Source organism: Gopherus evgoodei, chromosome 1, assembly GCF_007399415.2.
Source record: "Gopherus evgoodei ecotype Sinaloan lineage chromosome 1, rGopEvg1_v1.p, whole genome shotgun sequence".
In the NCBI taxonomy this organism is placed as follows: Eukaryota; Metazoa; Chordata; order Testudines; family Testudinidae; genus Gopherus; species Gopherus evgoodei.
Window position 1 is genome coordinate 190,816,066 of NC_044322.1, and position 12,119 is coordinate 190,828,184.

At 44.1% G+C, this 12,119-nt stretch overlaps 1 protein-coding gene across 2 annotated transcripts in view; it reads left to right on the forward strand.

The window, feature by feature from the left end:
• Window positions 1-12,119, forward strand: part of LOC115660184 (myelin protein zero-like protein 1) — an 81,506-nt gene that overhangs the window by 22,821 nt on the left and 46,566 nt on the right. Inside the window, exons 4-5 of one of the 2 annotated variants that reach the window (XM_030581268.1) lie at window positions 1,680-1,809; window positions 7,800-7,905. In XM_030581268.1, the coding sequence (XP_030437128.1) occupies window positions 1,680-1,809; window positions 7,800-7,905 (236 nt within the window). The remainder of the gene's footprint in view (window positions 1-1,679; window positions 1,810-7,799; window positions 7,906-12,119) is intronic. The other variant, XM_030581275.1, reaches the window with a different exon arrangement.

Below are 12,119 nucleotides of genomic sequence, written 5' to 3' on the forward strand. Positions count from 1 at the left end.
CAGACATACAGAGGCATGTCTCCCTGCATCTGTGTGCTTTACTGGGGGATAATAAGGCTGTCGGGGTGCTACTTCAGCAGCATATCCCATTCTCAGATGTGAAAACAAAAACAAGGTGACTGGCTCCCATGTACACCACAGTAAATCCACTTATCTCTGCATGGTACTCAAGCATCTCTCCCCTTCTGCCTGTGAGAAGTGATGCATCCCCTGGGGCTCCTCTTCCTTAAGTGGGGAATGATCTCAGTGGATCACATGGAATAGCCTAGAGGGGATATCCTGCCTCCAGACCGGGGCACATGGCTCCCGTTCATTTCTAGTTCCTAAAAGGAAACGGAGGGGAAGTAGTTCAGCTGCAAAACAAACAAAAGAACTCAAAGTTAAAACTAAAAGATAGGAAGAATAAAAATCTGCTCATCACTGGTTTCTGCACAGATCCCCACCCCCAAAAGTAGGGTGCCCATTGTAATAAGTATAGAAGAAGCAGCTGCCTCATCATGACATCCACTAGAGTGATGACATAGTCCTTAGCCCTTACGATGAATGGGCAGCTCATGCAGGGAGCAAAACAAAATGTGTGAATATTCCATAAACACAGTGCACTTGCACAGGGAGACGAACTGGGCATTGGCAGTATTGTAGGGTACGGTGACCTATACCATCCAGTGCTTGCTGTGGGAATGCCTTATGTGGGCATAGTACATCATGAGTAGGCTGAAACAAATGACTAATGCAGGTGCTCTGCACCCTTGAAACCTAACTAGTTCAGCTGTACCTGGGGCAGGCTGCAGTGGTGCAGTTATCTAAAGTAGATACAACCCTGGACTGTCTTGTTCAAACTTTTATAGCCTTAATTGGAGACGCTGAAACAAGTGAAAGGTGTGGAAAACCTTGCAATTCTGTATGATGGCTTTTCCGAACAGCAGTGGTATAGTTGTTAACTCAGACTTCTATTATAAACTATCTTTGTACTCATGTTGATTTTTAACTCTTCTGGCTGTTCACTTGGCCTCGCTCAAAAGGTGTGTGTTGGAGGCAATTTGAGCAAAGTAATACTGTCACTCTTTGATAACCTGAAAAGGAAACATTACAGATATGTGGAGCGATGTATTAAGGTTGAGGAAGCACTAGCAAAGACTCTAGAAGTAGTCTTTCTTTGCTCACACGTATACTCTTGGATTACAGTTGTTCAGTATGCATGATATTTAAGTGCAAAACAGCTACATATTATTTATCAGTAGATCTCAATGTGTTGCTTATGCCCATTTCTTCCCTCAGATGTGCTTGCTTTTTCCAACTGACTTCAATGGGATTTGCACAGATGTGCCTGAGAACAAAGTAATGTGTAACATGAGTCAAGGTTCTTGTTGTACATTTAACTTCTGCACTCCTTGACTTCTGAATGGTTAAAATGCAGGCTGTATCCTTGGTTTATGGAAACTTTTTTGTTCTTATGTAAAGTACTCAGAATGCATGCTCAGAACAGAGGGAACTCTGCTTGTCCTCAGCTAGCTTTTCCGTTTGTGCTGCATGTGTTCACCCTTGAATCTATGTGACTTCCTCCTGCTCTGAAAGGATCTAAGGGAGAAAGGAGGCTTTTTGTAGCTCACATTTTTACTAACTAGAAAATGAAGCAAAGTGTTGAATCTCTTTTTTTTTTTTTTTTTCCTCCCCCCCAGACAATCTGCCTGCATTCCCCACTGGCATGGTGGTAGCGATAGCCATTGGTGTGACTCTAGTTGTCTTGCTGCTCGTTGCGGTTATCGTGTGTGTCGTCAGAAAGAAGAACTCTAAAAAGCATTACTCTGGGTAAGAGATCCAACCCTTTTTACCAGTGTTGGGTGGGGGTGGGGAGTAAGGGAAGAGTGAAAGGACCACAAGTGGTTGAGATGAGGCAGGAGTCATTTCAGCCACCTCCTGTCTTCAGCTGGCCATCATGACCTCCCCAAAGGAATGTAGTACCAAGAGGAGCGGTAGTCTGATAGCTGGGGAACTGTCATTCCTACCAGTGCTCTCTAGGCTTATGCATTATTATTGATATCTTTCTTTGTAATATACTTTAAAGCAGTGGTTCTCAAACTGTGGATTGGGACCCCAAAGTGGGTCGTGACCCCATTTTAATGCGGTTGCCAGGGCTGGCTTAGACTTGCTGGGGCCCAAGCCCCATTACCTGGGGCTGAAGCCTGAGGGCTTCAAGTCCTGAGCATCGGGGCTCAGGTTACAGGCCCCGGGCCTGGGACTGAAGCCCTTGGGCTTCGGCTTTGGTCCACCCCACCCAGGGCGGTGAGACTTGGGCTTTGGCTCCCCACCCAAGGGGTGGGGCTTGGGCACGCTCAGGCGTTGATCCCTGCTCCTGGGGTCATGTAGTAATTTTTGTTAGAAGGGCGTCGTGGTTGCAATGAAGTTTGAGAACCCCTGCTTTAAAGGACAAATCAACCCCCAACTGGTGTCATTACAATGCAAACATGAGGCACTTTGATTTGTTTCAATCCGTACTAAATAACATCTGCCCTCAGTGATTTTTAAAAATAAAATAGTTGAAATATTCTATTTTTAGTCTGTTACTATGACATGTCAATAGTGCATATTATATGGTACTACTAACATGAAATGTAAGGATATAAAAATTAGGAACTCATTAAATGAAGCACAGTATCCAAAACATTTTTTAGAAGTTCTATTTCTCAGGAAACTTTTTGAAACTGTGTTAATTTGATTTGTAAAGAAGACAAATGTCAAAATGTCTAGTTTTTCAGAGAAATGAAAATTGAGTTTTGACCTGCTCTTTTTGTTAGTGGTGGTATTGCTAGCAATACAAGGCTAAGATACAGAATACCTGCAAGAATTAAGGACACCAGGAGAGCAATTAATGAAAATTCCCAATACTGAAACAATGCCGGTTGCAAGTCTAAATTTTATCCCTTGGGGAAAAATGCACAGGCTGGTTTGAACTAGTTCAAAAGCCTTTAAGTCATGTCCTGGAAACCGTATATAATAATAGATCCTGACCTGGGGAGTGAGATACCATTATGAGAACTGACAGACAGGAGTCTGTGACCAACGCAGAAACAGATCCTGTGGGAGGACCTGAAGTGTATTAGACCAACCAGGTTCTCCATGTGGAAGGTGGACGACCACCTGGTAAGCTAGGCTTGTGTATAAGCTTTTTATTATGTTTTCTCTGAAATGCTTTTGCTCTGAATAAATAGTACTTTGCTTTATGAAAGCTGGGTCACTTGATAACCCTGTTGCTGTTCCTGAGAGAAGAGAACTGCAAGTGCTGAAGTCAGACTTACTGAGGCAATCGTAGTGAATTTCAGGGGTCTGCAACCAAAGACCCCAGTCTAGAGGGAGAGAATCACAGGATTCCACCTCAAGGAAGGTGAGCGCAGGAGGCTCAGAGTTGAAACCTAAGGGAGAGAACCTCAAGGAGACTATAATGGGGTCAGAGGTGCAGTTACCTCTGGAACTGTGACATGTGGTGGTAGCAGGTGTGGGATCTATGACAGTGATAAATTTCTAACAGTACCAACAGCAGTGAAAACAAATATTGTAGAAAGAAGCACCAAGAAAAGTCAGTCATTCAGGGAAAGAGACAAAGCCAGGAAAGATGAATTATGAGCAACTAGGAAAAATCAAATGGTGGAATTATGCAGAGGCAGCTAAACTCAAGAGCTGACAAAGGCACAGCTGATTGAACTGCCGTACTCTGAGGCCCAGAAAGGATATTTAAGGCTGCAAGTGCACCCAGCTCTCAGGGAGAAATGGCAGATGTTGAGGGAGACCGCCTCCTAGCAAGAAGTGGAGAAGAGGAGGATCCCAGGCAGCAACTGTGCTTCATCCAGACTGAATTCACTACTTGAGCGGTTGATGTGGAACAGCTTGCAATTTGAAGAGAAAAAACTGCAGCTTGCGAGAGGCAGGCTGCGCTTGGAAACCCAGAAACCTAGGGACCAGGAACAGCAGCCTCAGTACAAAGAGACAGCACCAGTGTAAGCAAGGAGAAAGGGAAAAGCAGCAGCAAGAAGGAGAAAAGGAGAGCCAGCTGGAGCTTGAATTGGAGAGAGAGTGCTAAGCATCGCTTGTTCCAGGAGTTGGAGACAGATCCTGTATATCTGGTTCCTCTGAAGACATAGACTCCAAAGTCTTACCTTGCTTTAGGAACAGGTGTATTTTTAAATGCTTTTGAAATGAGTTGTGAATTGAACAGGGTGGGTGTGAGGATATGGTAGTGTCTGGCTTCACTGCTGATGGGAAGACCTTAAAGCTTTCATCCATATAGCCAGAAAGGACTATAGAAACTATGAGCAATGTAAGCATGTGTTACTGCTGAAGTTTAAATTGACACTTGAAGTGTATAGGAAGAAGTTCGAGTGTTGAAAAGGGACTATGAACTATGCTGAGGTTGCAACCCAAATTAGGAGAGCAGGTGTGGTGACCACAGCTGGAAAATAAGTTTTTCCTGTCAAACCCAGGCTGTCTGCATATTCATTAGCTTAACAGGGATGCAGTGGGCTCAGAATCTGGGGATCAGACCTAGAGAGAGGTCCAGCTCTACTGGGTGGGAGGCCACCCCAGAGGGACCCCTGGGTGAATGGTGAAAAGCACTAACAAACTGGCTCATGTTTCTGGAATTGCCTAGTCTGTCTGCAGAGGCCCAGTGCAGTCCTGGAAAGGTTGTCTGCATGTCAACCTTAAGAGTTAACTCTGTGACTGAGTCTCTAGAGGGAGGAAGTCACACAGCCAACTTATTTTGGGCATACAGTGTTCATGCTGATGGGTTTACACCCCAAACAACTGCACATAGGCCTTAGCAGACAAAGAACTTGAAACTATATAAAATAACAGCTCTGGCCTATGGTGAGAGGCCCTATCTGGGAACTGACTGGCATGAGACTGTGGCCAACAAACAGACCCTACAGGAGCACCTGAAGTGTATTAGACCTCCCAGAGTTGGTCTCCCATGTGGAAGATGGGTGGCCACCTACTAAGTTAGGTATGTATACAAGTTGTTTTAAGATGTTTTCTCTCAAATACTTTTGTTCTAAATAGATAGTAAGTTGCTTTCTGAAAGCTGGCTGCTCACTGGATAACCCTAACACTGCCCCTGAGAGAACAGAACATCAGGTGCTGAACAGAAGTCAGACCTACTGAGGTGATCACAGTGACTTGTAGGAGTCTGCAGCCAACGACTCCAGTCTGTAGTGAGAGACTCATGGGATTCTGCTCTGAGAAAGGCAACAGCTACAGGCCTGAGACCTAAGTTGCATGCCCTCAAGGAGGCCATCGGGGTCAGAGGTGCAATTAATTTGAATGGTGACAGTGTCTAAAGAGCTCATCCCCACCCTACCCTGTTCCCAGCTGGAGACCTTGGAGAAAATGGGTTCATTAGAGTCCAATGGTAAGACTGAGTGAAGTCAGCTGTGTGTGCTCAGAGTTCAGTGTGGAAAGCCTGGCTTTCTTTTGGTTTGTGTTTTTCCCCATAACTAAAGGAAGCATGCACTGACACGCATCAAAGGTGCTTATATCAGGAGTCAAATGCCTTGCTTCAGGTTGTTCCACTCTAGTGTTTTCCAGGTGAAGGATGCCAGTGCGGGTGCCAGGGTTGGGTCTGTAATATTCGTGCACTGTAAATTCTAATAGATTTAACTATTATAGGTCACCTTCCAGCAAAGTCATCTTTAAACTTAATACTGCTTTCACTGACCATACCAGCCCTGCATGTGTTGGTTAAGGAGAGGGCCAGATGTACTGTGATTGCTGTTAATATCACTACCAAAGGTTCATGGACTAATTTTTAAGTGAAACTAACCCAATATGTGGCAGTGTAATGCACAGATTGGGATAATGGTTCTGTCTTGAGCTAAAGTGGGGAGGGGGCATTTGGGTGGTGTTGAGAACCCCTGCATGGCAATGCCAAAACCTCCATTCTTACTCTGACTTTGGTTTTTTTTCCTTTGTGCCTTGATGTGCTGGGATCGGATCCTGCTTATCTTCATCTCCTTACAGAGATCCTGATATAGACGCCAGATTGGGAATGTAACAGGGCTGGGTCTCCTCTTCCAGTCCCACTAGACACCATGGTAACTAATCACATTGGTGATTGCTGTTAATACCTGTGTGTATGTGTACACATTTCCTCTTCCCTTGCTGACTAACCAGCTAGCTCTGTGCTAACATAACTCCATTGTGACTTGTGCTGGATTGTCCTGTTACAGACTGTTGGCAAGGGGATGGCACATTTCATTGGGAGCTTGGGATTCATTGTCTTCTGTCTAATTGGGGTGGGAATGCTACTTATCCCGATCAGTGTACCTCAGTCTCTTCTAGTAGTGAACTCATCAATGGACTAGAACATAGACCATTCAGAGTTCTTCCCTGTGGGAATAAAACTTCTAAATTCCCAGTGCCTATTCTTCTTTGTGACAATAATGATGGATTTCTAAAGTACCCATCACCATGAACTCTAGGTGCACAAATGTCTTAAAATTCCTTTGTGACCTTTAGGTACAATACAGACTTGTAGGAATACACAGTCAGCCCCAGAAATCTGCTATAACCCATTTTAGCCATTTAAAGGGCTGCTCAGTCAATTTCAGCCAGAGTAGAAGCTCCTCACTGCTGGGTCTCCAGGTCCCTTTTTCTAGTATTCCCCTTTTTACTGTCATGTGTCTGAGATGCTGGCTCTCTAAAGGTTTGATTCACCCTTTGGCTAACAAAAAGGTTGGCCTATGAGGAGTTGCATTCTGCTCAATGTCATTGTCATTATTCACCTGTTTGTATTTGCTGCATGTGTAAGGGGTGGGGCATTATGGGGGGGAGAGGGATTAATTAGTGGGCAGAAAAGTGGTGTTAAAGGGAGTTCCTATATTTGTTTTTTGTATAGAAAGCGGTGACATGTTTTTGTAGTGTATACTTGGGTAAGAGGAGAAAGGTGAGGCCAGTGTTCAGAGGTATAGACTGCTGCTGGGACCAAGGGTTGCCTAATGAAATTTTAAAGGACCATTGCTCATTTTGGTCTCCTGTAATCCCAGGTCCATCCCAGATATGTGAATGTTTCCTTCTACTTTCTCTCCCCAGTCTCTTCTATGGAGTTTGAAAGGAGCAGGTAGAAAAGCAAACCTAACTGAACTAACTTTAGAGCTGTCAGCCTCCTCCCCCAAACTGTTCCCAGAGTTGCTGAGTGAAATGTCTTCGATCTGTCCTGTTAGAAGTATAAGGGGCTGCAATTATGACCCAGCCAGTCTGTCACCTGCGACTACTCTGATTGCCACTACAGGAACTGGCATCCTGAGAACAAGGATTGAATTAGTCTGGAATCCCAGACAAGTCAAATACAAAAGAATTAGCCAGGAGATGTATGACAGCCTCCTATGTAGCATGAAAGAGCTGGTGGTTCCTGCCACTCTTGTTAGATGTAGTAATGGTGAAGTCCTCGCTGATAATGGGCTGAGGAGGGGGTTAGTTAGCCTATGCACAGTTAGAAAGCAGTTTGTATTCACATCTGGATGTTCTCTGATGTGGCATACATAGGACAAGAAAGCAAATTCCCAGGTTCTTATGGCTTAATCTGGCTTTATTAGGTAGAGGAGAGTAGCTGTGATATGTATGAGGACAAGTGTACAACAGACTGGGTAGGCAGGAGAACATGTGAACTGGTCTCAATACCCATTGTGATCACTTTTACTTTGGCATAGCCTGCCACTTCATCCTGCCATCACTCGCTTTTGTTTTTTGTTCCTGTTTTTTGTTTGTCTCTTGAATGTTGTCCTGCAAATTCTGCTCTGCCACCTCGTCAGCTGCAGTACCTCTGAGAGCTTGATGTCGCCGGTTAAGCAGGCTCCACGGAAGTCACCCTCCGACACAGAGGGTTTGGTAAACCACGTGCCCACCAGATTGCACCAGGTAAATTTCAGTACTTTCCAATGCAGGGACCTCGCAGGGCGTGGGAGAGGTGGATCCATGCTGTGGAGAGGATGAAGGTGGGGTGGGAGAGGTGAATTAGCTGGCTGTGTTGTTCCATGTACTCAGGCAGCTGGGAGGAAAAGGGATCTGCTCTGTATGGGATTGGGTGTAAAGCTGTAGTTGAAGTTTGTGAACTATACTTCCTAGCTTTAGCATTTCCAAAAAGAAGGGATTCAACCAAGCCGTTAATGAACAGACAATGAGGTGTATGCCCCTTTTGGCCTTGTGCTCTCTATAGGAAGAAGACTTGTTAGTTAACATGGTAACTGACATGAGGTAAAACCCTAGTGAAGACAAGGCAGTTTGCTGCCTTCACTTCTGTTAGCAGATTGAGGTTGTCATCGTTGTCATAGTGTATGCTAAGGTGACACGTGACCAGGATTCATCACTGAATTTGGTCTGCTGGTTGGATTGTTAGCTTCCCTGGCTTGGGCTAGGTACTGACAGGGAGTGTGACATGAATGCCGATCCATGCCCCTGCGGTTGAAATAAAGATATTCTTACATGTGAAAACGACATCATTTTCAGTAGCATTTTACCTCATGTCAGTTAGCGCATGTTAACTAGCATGAGGTAAGAACACACCTCTTTTTCCTAGTGCAGATGCACACTAAGACTGTGTCTACACGGTAGCTGGGAGGTGTAATTCCCATCTTAGGTAGATGTATACCTGCTAGCTCTGCTTAAGATAGTGCTTTAAAAATAGTAGCGAGCCTACGGCAGCATGGACAATGGCTTGGAGTAGCTGCTTGAGTAAGTACCTAGGATCTTGGACAGGGTTGTACTCTTGCAGCTAGCCTGAGCTGCTGCCCGCACTGTTGCAGCTACATTGCCTTTTTAGTGTGTCCGTTCAAGCAGAGCTAGCATATACGTCTTCCGGAGTTGCACCACCCAGCTGCAGCGTAGATGTAGCCTAACTGATGAATACACCTGTGTTAGAAAGAGTGAGTCAATGCAATTGAAACACAAAACAGTAATAGTCTGCCTGTGAGTATGATGCCTTTGGCTCCCGTGCGTTCATTCAACCTTGTGGACTTCTAACAGTTCATTTCACGCTCCTGAGGCTTTGAACCTCTATGGTTCCACTCAACAATTGAAGGGAGAATCTAATACTGACCTAGACAATCATTCCACAGAAAATGAAAAGTGCCTTCATGAGGTATGGGAAAAATCTAGTGGAAAGCCTAGAAATCTCTCAAACAGGGACACTATATATAATATGGGTGTGAGTTGGCAAGAATGTTCAGGGCTCCTTGCTACATCTCCACTATAGCACTTCTGGTGAAGACGCTCTAAGCCAATTGGAGACAGTTCTCCTGTTGGCTTAACTCCTGCCTTCTCAAGAGGCGGTAGCTATGTCAACAGGAGAAGCCCTCCCACTGGCATCGTGCTGTCTACACCAGTGCTTAGGTTGGTGTAACTTATGTTGCTCAAGGGTGTGGATTAGTCATACTCATGACTGATATAAGTTATACCGAAGTAACCTGTAGTGTAGACAGGGTCCTTGTAATGCATGACTAGATGTCTGACTGGAGCTGACTGAAGAAATGAGACCTAATAATCCAAATGAGTGATCTGTATGAACACTCTAAACGTACTGTATGAAATCTTTTGTTAATAGTGCCAATCTTGCTAAGCACTTCATAGAGCAGAATGAAGGCAAAGTCCCTGGCCTATAGAGTTTACAATCTACATGTATGAAAAGCCACAGGGTGACATTCTGAAAAAGAAGATTAGGTGGTTTCATAGATCTGTATTTCTGGTGACTGACTTTTAGCCATAGTGTTAGCTGGAGGACTTTGTAAGTGATTTGGGAAGGGAGCATACTTGTAGTTTTCAGAACTGTTTCTTAACTTTGTAAAATAACTTTGTATTCCCTTTGGATGGAGTTTATCCATTAGTAGATTTTTTTTTTTTGGGCTGCTTCCTAGAACAGATGAATGAAGATAAAACTTTCCTTTCAGCTAGAGTCAAAATTAAATATTTCAGATTTATAGTAATGTTGGGCTGCCCTGAGCAAGGAGGTAGGTGGGAAGTATGAGGCTATTGGTTTGAGTTGGGGTAAGCAAAGTGGTGGGAGGAGCATGGTTTGAGAGAGACGAAGCAAGAAAAGCTTGTCTAGACTAGGAGAAAAGGTATTCTTAAAATCAATAGTTAACTCATTAAGTGGAGCTTAAAATGTGTTAGCACATAGTGTAGACAGAATTTAACATATTTGAAAACATGTTTTCCAATTGTGGTCAACCTAGGCTTGCCTCTAGGGTTAACCTTGACTGGTTAAATGGAGCTAAAAGATACTAATCTGTGTGTACAACTAGAGAAAGGGTTAGCAGCTAACTCAGACCTCCTAATCTAGGGAAACAAAATGCCAATGTGTTTTTAAAGATGCCTATGATAGGTGTTAAGTGTTTCAAAACATGTTGGTTAAAAGGTGTTGGCTGTTCTTGATTTTTGGTGTCCTCCCTGCCCCGGCTTTTGTACTCAGGAAATTTATTCCAGAATAAGGTAAGGTGTGAATTTAAAGCAGAACAGCAGTTCTGGAATAGCTTCCCCATGTGGATGAGTTTATTCCAGAATCAGTGTGTCCATGGGGAAATCTATTCTGCAATAGCTATTCCAGTCAATTGTCCTGTATAGACAAGCCCTTAGACCAGGAGTTCTCAAACTTCATTGCACTGCAACAGATGGTGGAGAGGTCTATTAGAAGCTTATGATCTGATCAGACAGTTGGCAGTGATCTGAATAGGTGGGGTATCTTTACAGTATATTGGTTTGTAACCATCTGTGCTTCACAGTCACATACCCAAATTGTATCTAAGCGCAAAGGAGCTGTTTCTCACTCCTAAAGTACGAATTCTCAGGTCATTTGGCACTTTCTGTACGGGTGCATTAATTTGCGTGAGGCACTCCTGCATTCTTACTGTAAGTTGTGACAGTATCTTGACATAACATCACAACTAATAGCCATAAACTACCAGTGCCTACTGTCCAATCCAATGAATTCAATTGATGTATATTGACATCTTTTTATTTTAAAAACCTTTAGACTATCTCCCTTGGAATTCTTCCCCTTCTTCCTCCCAGTTTCCTGTTTAATAATATATATGTATGTGGCAGCTATATCTTTCCAGTACCTATGCGTCTCTGGAGGGCATCAGCCTTACTTTCACTGTTACCTCTCTTTTTTGCCTCCCCTTTTTCATAGGAGGCTTTTAGCTTAGTTTGATAAATATTTCCCCCAGAAGTAGTTTATAATCTCCAATTCCTCTTTTAACAGAGAGAGAGTATTTTAGAAGCAGTAGATGTTGAAGAGCTGCTGAGCAGAAGCATGCCAGAGCTGGCTTTGATAGCACGTCTCTGAGGCCCAGACTTTTCTCACACCTTGCTTCTAATTACTCTATTGGAGAGTTGATTGTAGGGGTGTCTGATTCAACACAGTCACATTTGAAACACATCCTTCCAGGAAAGAGAGGGAACCATGGTGGGTATGGGAAGGCCTCTTTCATCCAGAGAGATCAGGGAAGCTGAAAGAGTCAGTCAAACTGACGAAAGGGAAATGAGCTGGTGTAGAAACCTGGAAATATCTTGGTTTTAGAACCACTTTTAGTGATGTAAATTTTTTTCCCAATGGGGCAAAGTCAGTCACTTCCTCTTAGTTCTCATAAGGACTGTAAGTGTGACTGAGGCATGGTCTGTTCTTAAAAGTGAGGTTGACATAGCTAAGTCAGTTGAGATGTGAAAAATTCACCCCCTGACTGACATAGCTGTGCTGACCTGCCCCTGGTGTAGATGCAACTATGTTGCTGCTTCTGTCGAATAGCTACCATAATTCAAGCGGGTGGTGTTCCTACACAGAACAATCTCTTCAGTTGGTTTAGGCTTTGTCTACACAACAAGGTTATGCTTATGTAGCTGTGGTCATGTAGCGTGGCTGGTACAGTCTCTGTAGCATGGATGCACTCTGATTGTGCAGACTCGGTTGTGCTGAGACCACTTTTCTCAGGTGGCTGCACCATCCTCAGCCTTGTATCCAGGGGCATTGTTTGCTATCAGGTAAGGGGGGCAGTTTCATCCCCACACCTTTGTTTGCTCCCCCAGCTTTCCACGCGTGTGTCTGCTCCACTTTTTGCACCTCCCCCAACTTTGTAGGATAT